At 28.2% G+C, this 22,573-nt stretch overlaps 1 protein-coding gene across 1 annotated transcript; it reads right to left on the reverse strand.

Moving 5' to 3' along the window:
* Positions 1 to 892: 892 nt before the first annotated feature.
* On the reverse strand, positions 893 to 21,985 carry LOC111635920 (RNA polymerase II-associated protein 3-like). The gene is made up of 9 exons (XM_023381062.1): positions 21,787 to 21,985; positions 18,515 to 18,655; positions 18,268 to 18,402; positions 14,068 to 14,195; positions 9,577 to 9,769; positions 5,431 to 5,601; positions 3,534 to 3,791; positions 1,124 to 1,221; positions 893 to 1,005 (listed from the first exon to the last, which is right to left on the reverse strand). Exons 1-9 carry the CDS (start codon positions 21,934 to 21,936, stop codon positions 906 to 908), a joined length of 1,374 nt encoding a protein of 457 aa, XP_023236830.1. The 5' UTR covers positions 21,937 to 21,985; the 3' UTR covers positions 893 to 905.
* Between the last annotated feature and the right edge of the window lie 588 nt (positions 21,986 to 22,573).

Genomic DNA, 22,573 nt, shown 5'->3' on the forward strand with positions numbered 1-22,573 from the left:
TATATATTTATATATACAGTAATGATATAAAAAAATATGTTTTCATAAATATATTTTTCAAATTGGAAGACATTTCTTTTTCAGAATTATATTGAAAGAAGCTACATAAGAAGTGAAGGGAAAAATTACAGTAATGACGGATGAATTAAAATTAATATTTACTTTTACTTTCAGTAATTCAAACAGTAATAATTGTTTTATTAGTTTTTAAGATATACATAGAAATTACAAAATAAAAACTATGAATTAAATACTACAGTTTGCATAATTTTATGTAAAACAAAATTAATTTCATGATAATATGGATTGAGGAGCTGATAATTTTCTAATGTAAATCTGAAATATACTATATGAATTAAAATATCATATTCATACATATTTCTAAATGTAATTCAAATATAATTTTTTCAAAATATTGCATAATTAATAAAATTTAAGGAATGAAAGTAGAATAAATAGCATGTATTAATACAAAATTTTTAGTCAGCAATTTAAATGATCAATTAACTCAAAAAATATTGGAAAGTTCAGAGAACATTTACAATTTTCCAATTTGTTTGTTTTATATTCTAAATGTAATATATTTTTCTTAATCATAATTTATAAGCAGTTTAACATTAAATATAATTATAATTGGATATAAAAATTTATAATTATGTAGCTAATTTTAAATCTGAAAGTGAAAATCTGATATTCATATTCATTAACAGGTTTCATACATTCATTATTGACAATGTGTAACTTACTATTTCCATTAAGTTATTTAAAAAATTCTAATAATTAACTTATTTTTGTTTTTGTAAAAAAAAACCTCAAATTTAAAATAATTGCAATAAATAGCATATAAGTATTCCAATTGTATTCTGTTCTATTAATAAAACAATTAATTATTCATTTCATATTAATTAGATACCTTTTTTCTCACTTGAAGATAAAAACATGGCTAAAGTTTTGAATCTTCCAACTTGAGTCAAATTTTTTAAATATAAAAATGAATCTTCATTCCTAAAAATTAAAACCAAATTTGTATTACATTTTAACATAGTTTATAACTTCTGCACATGTAAATATAAAAGGTTAAGCATTTTTAATATAAAAAGTATCAGTATAAAAATATACATACTCATTAAGATGATCATTAAGAATCATAATTACATTTGAAAATATATCCATTTCCATTGACTGATGAAATAACTTTGGAATGAGCTCAGGAGATAATTTCTGTTTAATAAAAGAAAAGTACAGTTAAAAATATTAAAATGAAATTCTTCTAAGATAAAAAAAGTTTTATAAATTAAATGTTGATTTTACTCATAAGAAGCAATAAAATATTTTACTGTAATTTCTATTAAGATCTAAGCCTAACACACATTAACTTTAGTAATTATTGTTTCTAAAATGTGGCAAAATTAAGGCAGTATTGAATATCAGTGACCGATGCCACCAATTCCCTCTGACCTTGACAATTAAAATAGATCATTGCTTGAATCTGTCATCAACATTGAATGTTGCCTTAATTTTTCCTTCTATGAGAATTTCTGCCTTAATTAATTCGTTATACAGTAATACCCCAAACTTATGCAATAGGTGGGACTGAGCGATAACCGCTTAAGTCGAATTCACATAAGTCAGGGTATAATTTTGCAATTTGTGTAAAATCCAAGTCGGATGTATGTAGGCCAATAAATGTTCTCATTAATCTTATCTCGTCTTTTGATTCATTCACGGTTACAAGAAATCACCACATAGAGTTTCTCAAGGCTCCATAGATATAACAAACACAGAAATAAATAACACAAAATAAATTGTAGCTATGTGTCGATTCCGCGCAACATGTCTGAACATGTAAGCTAAACAATAGTGTGGGGGGAGTGAGTAATCAAGAGTTGCATGGCACTCAAACAAAAGACAAATCGACGAGATTTGAAAATCGCGTAACTCCGGGTTCACGTAAGTTGGGGTAGCGTAAGTCGAGGTATTACTGTACTTTTTATTAATTGATCTTTTTAATGTACCTTCATAGGAAAATTACCACTCAATAATTTGAATTATTCTGTAGTTATTTCTTAATGATAAAATAAATATTGCATTACATATAAAATTTTTATTCTTATTTTATTGAAAATATTTATTATAGGCTTTAATGCAAAATGTCTTTATTATTTAAGAAAATAAATGCAAACACTTTTATTTTTAAAAACTAAAATGTGATTATGGTACAGTATATTGTATACAGAATTGCATACAACTAAAACTATAAATTTATCGTAAAATTTATTTATTAATAAACAAAATGAAAGACTTAAATGATAAAATTTATTTGAAGATCTTAATTCTGATAAAAATTGCAAATTCTATTAATTCCTATAACCTATAAAAAAGTCAAGTGCTGAAAACTATATTTAAAAATTTAAATATTGCAAAATAAATTGAAAGTTGTTTTGATAATAATATACACAGAATATGTTAAGGTAAAATTATTTCTAATTCATTAAGTTACTTAAGGTTGCATATGAATTGCATTTACATTATATACATCACTATGAACTTTACTTAATTAACCCTTAACGCCCAATGACGAGATAACTCATCAAGGTTACATAGCGTTAAGTAAAATTCGGTAGTTAAGGCCACTTTTGACAAAAAATTTTTTTTTTCAATTTTTGGAATGTTTTTTATGCAGACTAACTCTATTACATCTGTTTTACTACTTAATTTCATTTAAAATAATTAGAAGCAAACATAGGCCCAATTTGTTCTTGTTGTAGTGGTTGCTCCTCTCTGCCATTCTAGCTATTGAATTTATCCTCATCCAGAATAAAAATGCTTCTGAAAAACTTTTTGAATTGACGTTCTTTCATTGATTTCCAATTAGGTTTTCATTTTATGCTACTAACAGAAACATTATTGTAAATTAAATTTTTGGTCAGGAGAACTGGTATTATTTCTTTCAAATAAAATTGCATCTAAGCAAAGGATTCAGATGGGTAGATGAGAAAAACAAAAAACGATGTTTGATTAAATAACTCTACTTATGTCTGATTTAGTATTGTCTACTCAGGTACTCATTTCTGCATGAAAAATTAACAGTGAAGGTATTTACACAAAAACTGTGTATCAGGAATTCAGAACAAGTCTTACATTAATAAATTTTACGTAAATAAATTTATTTACTTTGTTATTTTCCATTTATTTATAATCTAAGAAGCAAACATTTTATTGAGTTTAACTAGTATAGAACTTACATATCATGGGTATAGTACCACAAGCAGTTAACTCTAAATTTTTCAGTTTTTCAATAATAGAGTATTTCTATTATATTCAGCATATTTAAAATTTCAAATGATTACCTAAAATAGCTAATTCAAATTGGACCAACCAACCAAAATATGTGAACTTTCTGAAAATTACGATTTCACGGTTAGCTGCTTACGTTCTATATCCAGGATAAACGACTTTAATAAAATATCAAAATATAGCATAATAATTGAAATTGTAAAATAAGCTATTACTTAAATATAACTGTGCTTTACCTTTAAATATTTATATTGTAAATCTGGATAATTTCGAAGTGTTTGCCAATGTGCATAGAATTGATAAGCTGTTTGTGGTTTAGATGGAATTGATGGTAATTCTTTCCTAATGTATTTTGTTGTTTCAGGGATGGATGTGTTAGAATTTTTAGTTGTAGAATTATTTGTTAATGAATTAGGAGATGTAGTTGAATTTTCTTCTACACTTTCATCACTATCACTTAACACTTCTTCAATTTCTATCTTTTTCAGTGGTTTCTAAAATTGAAAATTCAAACATCAAATAACAAAACTGTATTTTTAAATTAAATGAATATCAGAAAAAATTAAAACTAATGAATTAATAATTTTTAATTCTTTTTGATCAAATGCTGAAATTTTCTTATCTTAATACAAAAACTATTGTTATGAACTAAATAATATTTAAAGTAATATATTACAAAATAAATATATTTGTATGATACTTTTTTATAAGAATAAAAAATTATTATTTATCTTTTTCGAAATAATTTTATTCACGTGAAATTCTAAACTATTATTTGCTCACGCTAAACATATTCATTATTTTATTTGCTTATTGTATTATTATTCAAATAATAACACAATTATTAAATTATTAGCATTCATCAATTTCATTTATTGATGTTTATGGCTTTCTCTTTATCATATTAATCAATGGATTTTTTAGAGGTTCTGATCTTCAAGTATCACAATTTCCAGAAGAAAAATAGTATAGAAAATATCTTCAGATGGTTGGCAATGTTTCTTTTTCATAATCTATAGAAATTTAATATTGGGCGATTAATTCTGAACATTTCAATAGGACAATTTCATCTCAGATTATCACTACAGGACTGACTTTCTGGATTTATGCTCTTTTACACCTTTTTTGTTTGTTTTATTTTCTACTTACATAAACCACTCTGTAGATATAAAATTTAAAAAAGCTCTAGAATACTATACAATATATGGAAATCTCTATTAATATTTCTTATCATTTTAAGACCACAGTATGTACAAAATGCCATTTAAATACTGAAATTGTTACTATAACAAACACAAAATATTTATTTTTAAAAATAAGAAAACTATTTACACATTTTCAAATAATTGCCTGCCACCATTAAACACCACTGACATCGACTGTGGAGATTGTCAAAGGTGCACTGGAAGTCCTTAATAGGGATGATGTTTAGTCACTCAGTCAATGCCTTCTGGATGCTTGACATGTTATCAAAATGTTTATTATTCAAAACAAATTTTATTCCAGAAAATAAGAAAAGTTTCCAGGATTCAAATCTAGCAAATAGGATGGATGTTGAATGACTATGGCTTATGTGGAGGCCAAAAACTTTATAACAAGTAGCACAATATGAGCAGATGCATTATCATGCAACAGAAACCAATTATTGTTGACATCATTCATTTCTCACTCACTGCATTTGCAAATAAAATGATAATGATATAGATATAACAAAACATCAAAGATATTATAAAAGCTTTTGAAATATTGTGCAACTATTAATCTTTTGTCACTATTATTTATAGAAATAGTTTTATTTATATCTACAGAAATATACATATTACTATTCCATAAATTCTTATACTACAGCAAAAATACCTATGATAAAACAGTTCTAAATATACAAGTAAAAAGACTGTATTAGCTGTAAATCTATACCTTAAAAATAATAAATTATTTTAAACATTATTACTATACATACAAAAATATATATAAACAATAGGTTAAAACTACACAGGTTTTTGTCAGTTTAACTACAAATTTTATAGAATAAAAATTAATTAAAAATCAAATAAATCTAAAAATGTCTTTTCTCAAAATCAGCAGAAAGCAAAAGAAAAAAAAAAATTATAATTGAAAGAAGTTTCATCTTACCTTGGAACGTAAATGAGGTGGTTTATATATAGGTTTGACAATACTTTTGTCTTCTTGACTAGTTTCTGTATTAGATTTTTCATTATCACCACTAGGCCAAATTGCTTGAATAACTTCTTTTTCATTAGTTTTCATCATTTCTTGATCTTTTTGATTATTTTTTTTAATTTCCTATTTAAAATGATTATTATATATTAAATTTTAATGCATAAAAAATTAAATAGATGTTTTAATTTTAATAATCAATGATCATATAAACTTGTCTAAAAATAAAAATATCATTTGCTCTATTATTGAAATATAACAAAAATAATATACAGATGAACATAAAGATAATTTACTACTTTACAAGTGAAGAATATATATTTGTATTGATATTCAGGAAAATACCAATATTTATTTGATGTAATAGGTTGCAGCCAACATTTTCAGCCCAAAACGTGAACGTTGGATGTCGAGCAATGCCATCTGGCAATTCTAGAAGGTTGATAATGGCGTTCGCTACGTCTAGCATGGCGAGTAGAAGTTTGGCTTAAACTTCATTTTTTTTGTGTTTGGAGTTAAAATTATGATGTATTTTATTAAAATAATGACAATTTAAGCATTTACGAATAATATTGTAAAGAAACAGAAGATTTTAATCCACAATTTATTTGTGTTCATAATAGCTTATCATAATTCTGTAGGAGTAGGTTTGTTCTTTCACAGCATCTTCTACCATCAACAGTGTAATACGTTTGTAAATTTTCTAAAAATAATTTCCCAAGCTGCTTTTGGATTTACATAAGCCACTACTTCCCTCAACAAAAGTATGAGGTAGTCCTATCGTCCTATCATACGGTAGGAGACACGATGCTAATTAAAAATAATTATTTAGTGTTATTAAACATCCTATAAATACTTTAAAATAGTTTAATTTGTTTATTTACTTTTGCTGGTAACATTCGTCATTGTTAAACGTTTCCGCCATTTTTCAATAATATCCCATGAGTCAGTGCATGACGTGAACATGTTTTACTTCAAGTTCAAATGTCAAACGTGTACTTCTGCTTGCCGTACAAGTTTAACATTTGAACTTCAGTAGCAACCTCTCTATTAACTCGAAAATGGACTGAATACAAGATATGCATCTTTGGTAACACATATGAAAGCCAATCAATATTCCAATTCTGTCCATATTTGATATAGCATGCACCAGTTTACAGTGGCAATAACATTTGTTATTCTGGTCTTTAATACTCTCTTGGTCTTTGACCTACCCTCACAAAACAGTCCAGGGATATAATGTTGAGAGACCTAGAAGACCACAGAATTGATCTACCTCTGCCAATCCAATGTTCTGGAAATGTTAGGTCCAGGAATCTTCTCACAATCAAAGCCTAATGTGGTAGTAAAGTCATCTTGTTAGAAACTGATTGTAGTTTAAAGTGTATGCCAATTGTGTTGTCAGGTATTGCTCTAGCATATCAAGGTAATTATGTGCACTAACTGCCATTTTGGTAAAAAAGGAGTCACTAATGCAGTCAACTATCAAACAGCTAAGTTATATATTAAAAACAACAGAGGCTAGAATGATAACATATACAATTGTGTTTGATAACTGTCTGCAAGTAGTATAAAACTAGTAAAGTTGCCCAAAGCTAGTGTAAGATTGAGAATTATCAACTTGTTTACTTAATTATATAACACTCACCAAATAAACCATCACCAGTTCATAACCAAACAGAAAAATTCTTTCTACGAACGTTTTCATCTATATGTAATAGACATCCTCAGGTATTGACGATATCAAACTAACGGCTAGTAGAATAGAGTGTTTTTGAAAGTTCCATTTAACTACTCTATTCTACTAGCCGTTAGTTTGATACCGTCAATACTTGAGGATGTCTATTACATATAGATGAAAACGTTCGTAGAAAGAATTTTTCTGTTTGGTTATGAACTTATGATGGTTTATTTGGTGAGTGTTATATAATTAAGTACCCAGTTTTTTGAAATACAGTATATTGTTTACTTAATTCTTCCTTAATCTTTATTTCAAATATGTTACTTGCCCATTTAGTAGTAAAAAAAACAGACTTTTTATAAACATAATCACATTTGATATTTCCTATGAAGATAGCTAAAAGTTTAAAAAAAAAAAACCAAAACTGAATTATCAATTTCACTCCATTTGATGGTATATATAAATTAAATTTTACAGTTCAAGAGCTCAATGTCCATTTCCATATGTTGGAAATAAAAAAAATGTCCTTAGAGTTCATATAAGAGCCATTCAAAGTTTGCTTGTCAATTTGTGTGGATTCTGGCTAAACTGGCAAACATGGGGTCTGTAAAGTACTTTAAAAGTCTTCATCTCATATGTATCATTTTATTACTTTGTGCTTATGAAATCCTTAATTAATTGCATAATACAGTAAAATTTCAACACCACCAGTTTAATGAAATTTTCAGTATTACAAATTTATCTTGAATTTCCTGCCAATTTCCTATTCAGCTCAATGCAAAAAATGTTTCAATTTAATAAATACAATTATAATGAAATCTATAAATGCATAAAGCATTCATTTTTGTAAATGATGAATATTATGTCAAACAATCTAGCAACATTAATTTTAATCCTTCGTTAGTTTTGTTTGGTGCTGGATATAAATAATAAATAAATAATACATAAATAAATAACTGGAGATTAATCTCCAGTTATTTATTTTAAAATTACAAGAAAAAATGAAGAAAAACAAAAGAAATGAAAAGAGTTTTCTTTGGAAGAGAAGAAAAAAATATTAGAAGACATGCAAACAGGAATTAAATAAAATGATATGCCAGATGGTATACTGTATTGTGGCATAAAGTACAGGATTTTGTTGAAAAAAAACTTTGATTAAACAAAATTACAGACTTCTTTTAGCTGAAAATAATGGTTTCAAGCAGCAACAACAACAATTACAGATGCAGGATTCCAACTAATCAGTACTCCTGTTTTGCTATTTTATACATTTGCTCACTCACGATATTTTTGATAACTTAATTTTTTATTACAGCATTAATTTTTATTCTGTATTTAATACAACATATATTCTGAAAATGTGAAATTTGGCTCTATTAAATAGTAAAAAATAAATTGCATTTTTAAAAACTTTTTTACTTCAAAATGTAAACATTACTAAATACCAATCGTATGCCGAAAATCTATCGGGCTAGTTTTAGCCTAATTACTAAATGAATTAAGTAACCAATTTGGCTCTGGAGGTAGGCGTTAGGTGCCCTCTCTTATTAATATTATTAATTATAAATAAATTAATTAATTTAAATAATTTAAAACCGCTGGGAGAAAAAAATCGGCCCGGAGCGGGACTCAAACCCACAACTCCTGCTTACCGTGCAGATGCATTGCCAGTTACGCTATCCGGACCTCCAGTCCGATCTCCTATTCCAGCGTATATATCTATGTAACCATCGACGGTTATTACAACGCCGGCTGGGGACACATTCAGTGCCCACGTCCTACAAGGCACTCAACCGGCCATCACAAGCCCCGGCAAGGCGTAATATATACAAACATCTCTAAACCCGATATAATATAGCTAAACACCAAACGTATGCCGAAAATCTATCGGGCTAGTTTAAGGATAATTACTAAATAAATTACGTAACCAATTTGGCTCTAGATNTCTAAATTATTTAAATTAATTAATTTATTTATAATTATTAATATTAATAAGAGATGGCGCCTAATGCCTACCTCTAGAGCCAAATTGGTTACGTAATTCATTTAGTAATTAGCCTAAAACTAGCCCGATAGATTTTCGGCATACGATTGGTATTTAGTTATGTTATATATCGGGTTTAGAATATTTGTTTATAATGTAAACATTTTTTTATCCTTGCATTTTTGATTATTTCAATATAACGAAACTCACTATAACAAAAACATTTCAATGGTTTCCACAATTCCCTAATACTGACATTTTACTATAATAGAACATAGCTCAATATTATTAATATTTATTTTAATACTAAAACCAAAAAGAAAATAGTTATTAAAAAGTAATATGTTTTTGTTATCAATTAAGTGTGTTTTATTGCTATTACTTATATCATTTCAAAATCATAAGTTTTTAAAATATAGACTGATTATTAACAAACCTTTTCAATCCTTAATAATTCATTTTTTGCTTGTTTATTATCTGGATCTAATTCTAAAACTTTTTCAAAATCTTCTTTAGCTAATTCAAATTTCTTAAGTCCAAATCTAGCACAGCCTCTTCGTAGATACGCTTTAACATATGTTGAATCAATAGAAAGTGCTAAATCACAATCAACTTCCGCAGCTGCTAATCTGTTAAAAATTAATTTTTATGTTTTAAAATCCTTAATAGTTTTTAATAAATAAATATATGACAACTCAAACTATATTTGACTTTTTACATTTTTACAATAATTCATAATTATTTTACATTAATTCACTAACATTTTTTATTAGTACAAAAATACAGTGACTATAGTTTCGTTAATTATAAACTGTAATAATTAGCCAATTATCAATACACTTTTTTTATGTAATATGATTTACTATTTTTCATTTTAATGTTTTTATGAATAAATTAATTTCAATAGTAGATACAAAAATATATATAGTTTAAAATATTTTGCTAAAATTAGATAGTTGTGAAATACTTATATAGATAGTTCTATTAAAAAACAGCGTTCTAATTGAAAAGCAAAATTAAAAATTATATCTAGACTAACATTACTAAATAACAAATGATAACAAAAACTTCATTTCAAAAAACATCCTTTAACATTCTTTAAACTAATCTAAAGACATCATACCTTTTTAGACATTAAATTTATATTAATAATAGTCTGCTTTACTGAAGCTCATTTATAAATATATCAACATCGTGAAGCCTGATACATATATAGAAACATAATCAAACAATCGGGCTGTAACTCTGCTAATTTAATGATTAATACTAATTAATTTGCTACTAGAGGTACACATTAGACACCATCTCTTAACTAAATTAATATTTATAATTTTAATAATTTATTAAATAATTTAGAACCATCTTGAAGAAAACTGACCCAGAGCAGGGCTTGAACCTGCAATCTCCACTTTTCTTGTGATGTTTGCCAGTTGTGCCACCCAGACCACGAGCAAGCCTTCACTTCCAGATGTATATAAATTTAGATATAACCTTATACAGTTAATCATGCCTAACATCTACCTCTAGTAGCAAATTACTTAGTATTAATCATTAAATTAGCAGAGTTATAGCCCAATTATTTAAGATGATCATTTAATTATGAAGCTCATTTACATTGAATAATAGTTTCTCCAGTACATTCAGCCAATCAAGTCCATTTTCAGGACAAAAACAAGTTAGTCAGGATTTGGGTATCTCCTGACAAAGATTATGTAAAAGTACAAGAGAAACTATTTGTAAATGTAAGTAAACTTCAATAAAACAGTACTTTATTTTAAGAAATTGGTGTTGTTTTTATTAAATTTGTATTATTATTATTTACTACACTGATAATATGTAATAAATTTAACATTTTTATGATCTAATTTATTATCTGTTTACATACTTAAATAGAACTTTTAAATAGGATAAGTTGTGCTTTAAAAACTCAAGAGCTGTAAAAGAAAAATAAAACCTAATCTTCAGCTGTTTTGTAAAAATCTGCCTTATAATTCTGCTGAAATGAATTCTTTAAAAATCCATACTGTTATCTGCTTACTTTCAGGTAGTCAATACTGTATTAATCCTGATAAATTAAATTTATTTGAAAGATTAAAAATGACTACAAACTTTATATTTCTGTTTTTAACAAATTTAAGTGATAAATTTTTTAACAAACAGATAACCTGTACCAATTTTGTAAATAAAACAAAATTACAAATAGTTATCACAAATGTTGATTTAATGGTATACATAAATATAAAAATAGGAATTAATAACTGTTACAAGCACTTTTGCTAATTCATCTTCCTGTAAAAATGGAACAGAACATATACACAACAATAATGCTATAGTATAAACTATAGTATTATTATCCAAAATATTATCCTTGTTACAGGAGAGCAATATATAGTTTTGATTAGTCTGCAAATAATAAAACTATTGCATTTCAGTAATTTATTACTATTACATCATAAATGTTTATAATTTAATTTTTTAAATTTACAATAATGTAAACTTTTTAAATATTTTGCTTGCATATGTATTCTATGTATAATGTGCTAAAAAAAAACTCTCTTCACCCTCTGGGCACTAAGGCCTTTTTAGTAAGTTCATTACGGGCTTGGCCAGGCCCACAATGGAGTAGCCAAGTGGTGAGAGACAAGGTCTGACATATCTGGATGAACCATCTCCAGAGGTTTTTGATCCATCTAGATTTCATTTCAGGTCCCCAGAGTGTTAGGCTGAAATGTTATCCACTTGGCCATCTGGTCATACCAAACCAAACTTTCCCATTATTACCTTAATCACTAGTTTGCTTGATTCTGTATACAATAATGCTGAGATTTGTTCATTTTGGAGAATTTTAAATTTATACAAAGAATAATTACTGCTTTGCTTATTTCTTTCTCAAAAAAATAAAAATAAAATAAATAAATAAAAAATAATAATAATACAGTAGAACCTCGATTATCCGACCCCCGATCAACCGACCCCTCGGTTAACCGACCATCCTAGTCGGCAAATTTCAAATGTCCGCTAGTGATGTGGCGCTACAATATTTGGCTATGTCTTGGCTACTTTAATATTATTTTTACGTGTTTTAGCTGGCAACACTCATTCGACCATGAAAGGGAGCCAGTATTTAAACGAAGCTTAATTTTCTAATTTTTAACGATACAATAGCGACGATTATTATTTTAAAAAATTTTTGTTAGGCTTAACATCGATGAAAATTCAACGCAAAATAGGTTAATAGCGATATACTAATATACTAATTACATGGGATATAATAATATACTACACTAATAATGGATTTTTTCATACTTTTCGGTTATCCGACTTTTCAATTATCCGACCAACCCCAGTCCCCAATTAGGGCAGATAATCGAGGTTCTACTGTAATATGTTTGTATGTACACATATACAGTAAACCCCCACATATAGCTAAAGGCTGTTCAAATTTACAAAAGCATATACTGTATATATATATATATAAATAACAGCATACATACATACACTAGATTGTAAAGGTGAAATTTAGATATTTCTAGAAAAAATCAAAATAACTGGAAAAATTTGTTTTAAAACAGTGTTCTTCAACCTTCAGAAATTTACAGCTGATCTGTAAAAATTTCATAGACTGGCAGGAAATTTTGTAATAACAAAATAAAAACATTTTAAACTCATAATTAATATAAAGTTTTATTTATTTTTTATTATTGCAATTGTTTAAATAAAGTTTATTATAAATCAAAATTTTATTAAAATTATTAGATAGTACTATAATTACTATATAATAATAATAATAATAAACATCCCTGATGTTACACTTAGTAGGTGTTGCAGTATTCTTATTTTATTCACATGCAAGACTTGAGAGCGTGTGATCGACATGCAAAGGAAAGCAACACCATTTCAATACACAGTAACAAGTGTCTTGTTATGGCCAGTTATGACAGTTGCACACATCACCTGCATCTAAGCAGTTTAAGTCTAAGTAAATTTATGTTAGCCTTCTGCTGGTCTGCAAAATATTATTCCTATTTTTGCTGGTCCACAGGTGTGAAAATGTTGAAGAACACTGTTCTAAAACATTTTTTGTGAGTATATAAGTACAGTAATGAAGGGCATTTCATCACAATCATTAGAAATAGATGCATTAACAATATCTGACAATATGAAACTTTTGAAAGAACACATTTACATGCTGTTGTTCTATCACTTCAAAAGTGACCAGAATTCAATGAAGGCTCACACTCTCATTTGCAAAGTGTTTATTAAAGCATTCTTAGGTAAACAAAGATCAACCAGATGTTACAAATGCCAAAGAGCCAATAATGCTGGAGAAGTCAATGATCTTAATTTGGCATCATGATGGAGCTGCTTCCAATCAACATCACTGTCATGAAAAACTCTACCATAAAATACATGGATCATTTGAACACCAAGATCAAAAAACTTTGTCGAAAAATTGACAAAGTTTTTTGACAAATCACGACAATGCACCAGCACATAGAGCAAAGATGACTTTAAAGAAGCTGGCTAGTGTGAGCTGGAAAGTTCTGCCTCAACCACCTTACAGCCTTACAGATTTGGTGCCAACTACCACTTATTTCACACCCTGCAAAACTATATTGTCAATATACAGTTCAATGATAATACCCATGTAAAACTGATGCTCAAGACTTTCTTCAAAGAAAAATCCCATTAATTCTATACGCATGAGATTGAAAGTATGCAACAAAGGTGGCAAGATGTGATTGATATTGATGGTGATTACTTACCAGACTGAACTGTAATCATTGTTGAGTTAATTGTCAATAAAGTTTTTCAAAATGTCTAAATTTCACATTCACAGTCTGATATATATGCTTGATATATATATAAACATAAATATTGAAAAATACAATTGGCTTACTAATAAATAACCATAAGACAAACTTACTGGTTTTTCTTTAAAAGTGCCATTGCCCGATTTGCAGGCAAGATAGCATTTGTGGGATCATTTTCAATTCCTATTGAATAACAAGATATTGCTTCATCATATTTCCCTTGTTTGAAATATTCATTTCCCTGTAAAAATATTGATTTATACAACATATTTACTTTATGATAAATTTAATTTTTATAACTATATGTTGCTATATAATATATCTATTACACACACATATTATATTAAATGTAAAATAAAAGCATATTAGAAAAAGAGAAAGCATGAATGACAATTCTCATAAAAGCAGAATGACTTAGCATAACAATACAATATTCAACTATAATATGATTTCATACTCTTTAATACAAGAATTCTCATTTAAGAATGCTTGTATTAAATGATAATACAGAAATAATTAGGAATATGTTCTGCTATATGCAAAACTGTATCTTGCTATTCTAATGAGAATTAGTCTTTAGGTTTTAATTCCTAATTCTATTGAAAATTAGCAGATGATAAACTTTTACAGATAATCAGTCTGTAATATCAAATCTATTTCAATAACTTTCTGATTTATTTTCATAAAGTTTAATAAAGTGAATGTAGAATATAAAACAAAAAAAATTAACCAAGTTTTTTTCTGAATAAAACTTTTCTATAAAATATGTAATTTTGTATACCAATCATAATTTATAAATTTTCTTCAAAACTCCTATTTTATGATATCAAACATTTATATTACTTATGTGCAGAATTTTATATCTTTTAAATGCTTCAGTTGTTTGAGTATGTTACAAATGATTATATCATGGGTACAAAACATGAGTTCCCAAACTTTTTTATATATTGACCTCTTTTTTAGAAGAATTTTTCCATCAACCCCCTTAAATATATACATACAGGGGTTGCTCTGATAAATTTTTAAAAATTGCCAACCATTTCACCAATTAAAAACATTTTTTTATCACTTCAAATTATTTATTGCCATAATTAATTGCCACTTATTAATGCAGGTGCTGGTAGCCTTATCAATTTGAAGTTTGGAAAGCAAAAGTAACATGTTAAGCTGTCACTTAGAAACTAGAATCATTTTTCAATAATTTTTTAATGAATAATTCCAAACAACACATTTGATCACAATGCTTAAAAAGTATTTCACACGTTCTGTCATATTAAAATTTAGAAAAGCATGATTCAATTTCACTATGAATATAGAAATAAGCAGATTTTTCTTTCCAGTATTACATTTTTATCACCACTTCAATAAAAATATTCAGAAGTGGCAATTTATATTAAAAATCATGCTTATTTTACAACGGGATTCAAAAACTATAACAAACTCACAATGAAAGTTTATATTAATAATAAAACTCTGAGAAAAACTGCTATCATCATTCTTGAAACTGCATCTGATGACAAAAATGACTATTTTTATTTTTTAACTTTTAAATATTTTGATAATCATTTCCAATATTCATAAATTTTATATGACATATATTGACAATACTTTATAAATTTTATTGAATTGTTGCAGTTACAGAAGAAGAATATTTGTAAGCTCTCCATATGTTCATTAATAAAGGGTGTCCAAAAATTAATACAGGATTTAAATTGCATGCCATTTTTCTCCCAATGAGTTGGCAGAGCTCTATGAAGTGACATCTTTTGATAAACACATTGCAGATAGTTGATATGGAGCAATATACAACGGAGGAGCATATAACAATTACCAAAACTTTTTACAGGTATGGGGAAAGCTTTACTGCTACTGTGAACAAATTATATGGCACTTTTGGTCAAAGAAATGACTGCAAAAACTGGTTTGAAAAATTGAATGATCAGGCTTGATTATGGACAACAAAAGAACTGGCTGGTTGGTTAAAAACATTCCCACTGTGAGTAATAGTGTGGCTAAGTGTCTTGAAATGTCAATTTGCCATTGGTCACTGGAATTGGAAATTTTAAGAAGCATCATGCATCAGATTTTGACAAAAGATCTGATTTTCACTCACTTAAGATTTAATTGACTCAAGAACTGAAGCCAAACAACCATTTGATGTCACATTTTCATTGATTGGTGCAAGAGAATTAGCAAGTGGATAGCAATTTTGCTAAGAAAATCATCTTTAGTGATGAGGCACATTTCCATCTTGATGTGTATGTCAACTAGCAAACTTGTCACATATGAGCATGGAAAATCCTCATGTTCCAGAATAACCAGTGCATGCCCAATTAGTAACTTTGCTGTGGATTTTGGACTGGTGGAGTAATCATTTTCAGCCTCACCTTCTTCAAAAATGAGGCTGAAAATACAGTTGCTATCAGTATCAATGGTGTACATTATCACAAGATAATAACAGAGTTTTAGTGGTCTCATTTGGACAGCATGGATTTGAATGACATGCGGTTCCAGCAGAATGGCACCACCTATCATACAGTACATGAAACAACAGAGTTGGTGCAACAGAAATTTCATGGCTGACTCATCTTAAACAATGGCAATCAGAATTAACCACAAAGATCATGTGATCTGATGCCATGCAATTTTTTTCCTCTGAGGATTTGTAAAGTCCAAAGTTTATGTCACTAAAATAAAAATGATTCCTGAATCAAAAACAGAAATTCAAAAAGCAATCAACAAAATTGAGCTGTAATTACGCGAAAATGTAATTGAAAATTTTGTCAAAAGAATAAGAGTATGTCAGAACTAGGGTTTGTGTCCCGGGACGTCTTGTGTCTCGAAGTCCCGGGACTTTTTCTAAATTTAATTGTCTCGGGTCCCGGGACATTTGGGTCAAGACTCGAGACACGCTTATGAAAATTGTATTTTCGAAATTTTATTTTCAAAAGGTTAGCCGAGCGACGCTTCCTTTGTTCTCCCTCCTGTTTACAAATAAACAACGGAGGGTAATTTACAAGGCCGTGTGACTTTTAACCTTACTCTGTTAAATGTTTGTTAAAATATTTGCACACTGGCCACCACAGCTCACAGTCGCAAAATACAGATATTTTTACTTCAAATTTAATAAAACTGCACTTATTGCCATTGCGGAAGATCTGCATTACAGACTTTTTGAAAATATCCCTCGTATCCAAACGCCAAATTTGGAAATAATGGACGCTGAATCCAGTACCAGTAGCTCTACAGTACACAACAAATCCGATGAGTCGTTTCAAAGTCAAATGGACTTTGAAACAACTCATCAAACAGGCAATCAAAAAATCGAAGAAAATGTATCCGAAATTTTTGCAAAAAGATCAAGAGCAGCATTAAAAGAGGAGTTCCAGTTATTTGAAGAAACCGGAAAACACACTGAAAGTTTGAAACTACTTTATAAAGCTTTAAACACAATAAAACCGACACCTGTTGAAAATGAAAGTGTGTTCTTCTTGTCCAGAGACATTATTACAAAAATCAGAAACAGATTGTCGGACAAACTGTAAATGCTCTGATGTTTTTAAATGCCTATTTTATTAAATCAGAAAACATGTCTAATTGTTAGTTCATTATATTATTTATGACTAATGAATAGAAACTAGGTGATGATTATTAATTAATGATTAGTATGATTGCTAAGTTGGTTTTATAATTTTAAGATTTCACTGCCAAAAAATGAATCTATGATTATAAGAATTAAACATACGAACTGTTTAGACTTTAATTAACGTTATAAATGTTAGGATTTGATTTTATGTTCAATAAATGTTGATTTTTACTAAAATTGCTTTTTTATTGATAAATCTCGCCAAAAATGAACTCGATTCTAATTTTATTCTGAGAAGTCTCGAAGTCCCGGGACATCCCGAGATTTTGATCGTGGGTTGTCTCGTGTCCCGGGACTTTGAGAATGTCGAGACTTTCCAAACCCTAGTCAGAACGGTCAAGGGGGAGCATTTGTCAGATATTCTATTTCATATTTAATTGCAATGTTTACACTTTTAAATGATCTAACAACTTTGCTAATTAATGAATAAATAAAATGTTCTTTATAGAATTTAAATCTTGTAAATACTTTTGGGACACACTATAAAAGGAACATTAAAAAGTTTACTAAATTGATATATAAATGAAAATTATTTTCATCCTTCACATTATAGAATTGTTATAATAGTAATAATATTAAAATAAATATTAAAATCAAACATCTATTAAGAATTCTAAAATTTTTAAATTAAAAACAATTTAATAATTACAAAATGTTGGATAATTACCTTATCCTTTTCTAAAAGTGCTTTTTGTTTCCTCTGTTCTGTTTCTAATTCATCATCACTATTATCATCACTATTATCAGCATCTTCACTAGTACTTGAATTTTTATCATCGTCAATTTGCTTTAATGCTTCATCCTCAAAAAATTAAATCACTTTTGTTATGAATGTAATCTATTGAGGTTGTCACGCAAAATCAAAGACATTACAATCAGCATTAAAATTAATTATAAAATAAATATTTCCTTACTACATCAAACTTATCCCATGAAGAATAATCAAAACTTGAAATTCTTTTATTCTTTGCCACACTTCCATTATTATTTTCTGTTACAGCTTTCTTTTTCTTTTTTCTACATTTCGAAACTTGATTTCTAATTGGTGGTAATTTCTATAATAAATACATTTAAAACTTCTTGATTCTGTTTGTGTTCAATAACTTTACATAAAATATATAAAAATTTTTAAATATACCAAATATTCAATTACTTAAAATACTTTAGATGTGAAATATAAATCAAATTCTACTGGAAATTTTAGGTTATGATTATTTACTTCGTTACTGTAAACAAAAAAAGTTCATTTGAACTTTATTGTAAATACAAAAATTTATTTAATGAAATTTTAAGTTTATTACAATGTTACAAGATCAAATGATTAATACTGTATAGTATCTAACCTATTCAGATCTGTATTCCCCATCAAACAAACTAAAATACAGTAATACCTCGACTTACGCCACCCCGACTTACGCGTTTTTCAAATCGTGTCGATTCATCTTTTGTTTGAGCACCACGCAACTCTTGATTACTCACTCCCCCCACACTATTGTTCAGCTTACATGTTCGGACGTGTCATGCGGAATTGACACATAGCTACAATTTATTTTGTGTTATTTATTTCTGTTTGTTATATCTACAGAGCCTTCAGAGACTCTATGTGGTGATTTCTTGTAACCGTGAATGAATCAAAAGAAGAGATAAGATTAATGAGAACATTTATTAGCTTACATACATCCGACTTGGATTTTACACGAATTGTGAGATTATACCCCGACTTACGCGGTTATTGCTCAGTCCCACCTATCGCGTAAGTTCGGGGTATCACTGTACAAAAATGTTGAAGCATTAAGGAGTCCTTGTATATTTTAGTCACGATTAAATGTTTTTCAAGACATTTCATCTCATCATCAGATCACAATAATAATTATTTCAAATAAAATCAGTCTTTTCTTTATTATAATGTCTCATACAAAAACTTTATTTTAACTAATTGTACTGAAACTGATATTGTTTTATTTACTGTTTAAAAATGCAATTAGTCTTGAAATTTTAAGATACAACAATCTCATTACTAATACTTCTCTATACCTCATCATAATACATAAATATTTCTAAAAATTGTCACAATGAATTTAATTTCTCAAAAAAAATTTCAATGAGCAATAAAAATAAACATCATCATGACAAAAAAGTTCCACAATTGATGCTATATTTGTAAATAATTATGTAAATTGATTGGGACAGTTCTGCCGAAGATCAACCATAGGAAATATCAACCATATATTAAGCTCCAGGCTCCAACCATAGCCCATAGAGAAAGAACTATGGTAAGAAGAGATTTTGTCAATTGTGGAAATTTTTTGTCACGATGCAAACATTTTTATTGTTTGTTGAAATTTTTTACATTGTTTACTATACAGCTAATACATATAACAGCTTTAAAAATAAAATTGTATTGTATTGTACTGTAGTTAATTTTAATATTAATGATTGGTCTCATATTAAGTTAAATGATAAAATGTAACAAAAACAAATTCTTCTGTAATACATATTATTTTGGAAAATCTTTTATGGTGTTTTATTTCATAGTGGTTCCTCCTATTTCTGCTGCAATATTCTGCAGTCACCCGAAAATCATTTTTCATAGGTGATCACCCAAAAAAAATAATTTTGACAAGTCTTTTTTTTTTTTAACAGTTCTGCCCTGTGGGCACTAAGAGAGCATCTTTTAGCAAGCCCATTATGGGTTCGGCCAGCCCATGACAGGGTGACCAGATGAGAAACGAGGCCAGACACATCCGACAAACCGCCACTTGAAAAATTCCCAGAGCGTTTTTGACCCATCTGGATTCAATCCTGGGTCACATAGAGTGATAGACTGCCACCTCGACCAGAGCTTGACCTATTTGGTACAGACCCAGTCGGACAGGGCAGACAGATCAAGCTCACCACTAAATTGTAGACTGGTCAAATCTGCTTTGAGCACAAATGAAATGTCCTATTAATGCTCACAGGAAAAAGAGTTTTTAAAAAAAATTCATTTTAGTGACATCAGCCACTCGCTCGGCATAGTCACAGTTAAAAGTACTACAGCATTTACGCACTCGGTTTATTGAACTCACGGCCAAGCTTTTATGTAGTACAGTGAGTGATTGATTAACGAACATAATCCGTTCCAAGACTTTGTTCGCTACCCGAATTGTTCGTTAACCAAATCAATTTACCATAGGTTTTGATGGGAACCTATGAATTGGGTCTTCCAGAATGAATTAATCATTCTGGAGGACCCAAAAAATATATATCATGTCTTACTACGTTTATTTATACGTAATAATAAAAATACATATATACACAGTCTTGCATTTTTATTAGTCACGTTTTTTCCGTTTGTGGGAGTTAAGGAATCCGTCCAATGTCAATTACTTTTCTCTCTTCTTTAGGATATTTCAGAAGTAATCAATAGCATTGTCATTGTAGAGAACGAGTACCCACCCGACAGTCTCGTGAAGACTATAAAAAATTATTTGTCAGAAAGATAAAAGGCCGAAATTTAAAAATTTGGAGGAATACTATCCAATCGGTATCGGATCGAGCGTCGATGCAGACGTCTCCCACGATCGAAAAGGTTTCGAATTGTCACCCAAAGACAAGTGAAAATCAATCGGTATTTGTTATTTTCCGTCACTTTTTTAATGTTTGTTCCGTGAAGGGTTCGTTATCTGATTTGTTCACTATCTGAACTGTTCGTTAACCGATCGCCCACTGTACAAGTATAGTAGTATATTCACTACAGATTGGCCTCGAATAATCAAAGTTCTACCGTACTTCGTTTACGCCACATATTAGAAAATTACCAAAAGTCGAATAATTTTATATAAAGTATAGAATTCAAAAATAAAATTTTGTAGTATTTAACATTCTTAACATTAATTAATAAGTAAATCAAATTTTGGTGTTATATAAACCACGTGTCATTACGATCAATATTCTTATTTATCTATCCCTCTTTGTATACTAACTGATGAAGTAAAATCACTAGCAATACTTGAATCTAAGCTTTTCTTTTTTATTTTATACGTAGATTTTTAATTACGTAATATAAAAGGTTCAATTCAATCTCTTAACGAGACGTAGATCATTATTTAAACATTGTAATATATTAAAATAATCAACGAATAATGTCTGAAAAAGAAAACGTGTGTAAAGCGTAAACAATATAAAGAATAGAGTCAAACATTACGTTTTCATCGGATAATTTCTGGACATTGAGTTCCCGATCTCTCTTCTTTGCATCCGTTTCCCAATTTTTTAAGTCCCTCAGAAAATCTTTTAACTCTTCGCTATTTTCTTTCGCTTGATGTTGCACGCGAATAAACTTATCCTCCTCCATTTCGTCGTGACAATCACTAAAATGATGATAATCTCGACTACAGATTGAAACGGTGCTTTTTTAACCACGTGATTCCTAAAACCTTATATCATTGGACCGTAAAATAATATAATATATAAATTTTAATACGTCGTTTTAACCAATTCTAATAAAATTCGTTTACGTTTTAATAGTATTTTTAATAATAATAATAATATAAAAAAATAATAATTTAAGTACTTAATTGTTTTTTATCGATTTATTTTCAAACTCTAGTTTCGTCATTTTAACGAAATAGTGTCGCCATCTATCGACAATTATTAATAACTTTTTCACTATTTTTATAACCTATATTACATTTTTAATTTAAGTTTTAAACTTTTAAATAAATTATAAAAATTTGAAATATATTATTATAATAAATTTGGATGATTAATTTGATTCTGTGGTTCTATATTTGTTTATATATAAATTGTTTTTTTTTTCCTCCTAAAATTCTCTAATTTGTGACGAATTTTTTTAAAAAGAGAACTTTTTAAAGTATCTATATGAGGAGATATTACAATATAAAACCGAAGAGAAAGGTGATGCAGACAATGTAACGTTTAATAAGATTAAAACAGATTATCAATACTCGAACAACTGCATTCAGAAGGTA

This window comes from Centruroides sculpturatus, unplaced genomic scaffold, assembly GCF_000671375.1.
Source record: "Centruroides sculpturatus isolate CEXI.00-Female unplaced genomic scaffold, Cexi_2.0 scaffold37, whole genome shotgun sequence".
NCBI lineage: Eukaryota > Metazoa > Arthropoda > Arachnida > Scorpiones > Buthidae > Centruroides > Centruroides sculpturatus.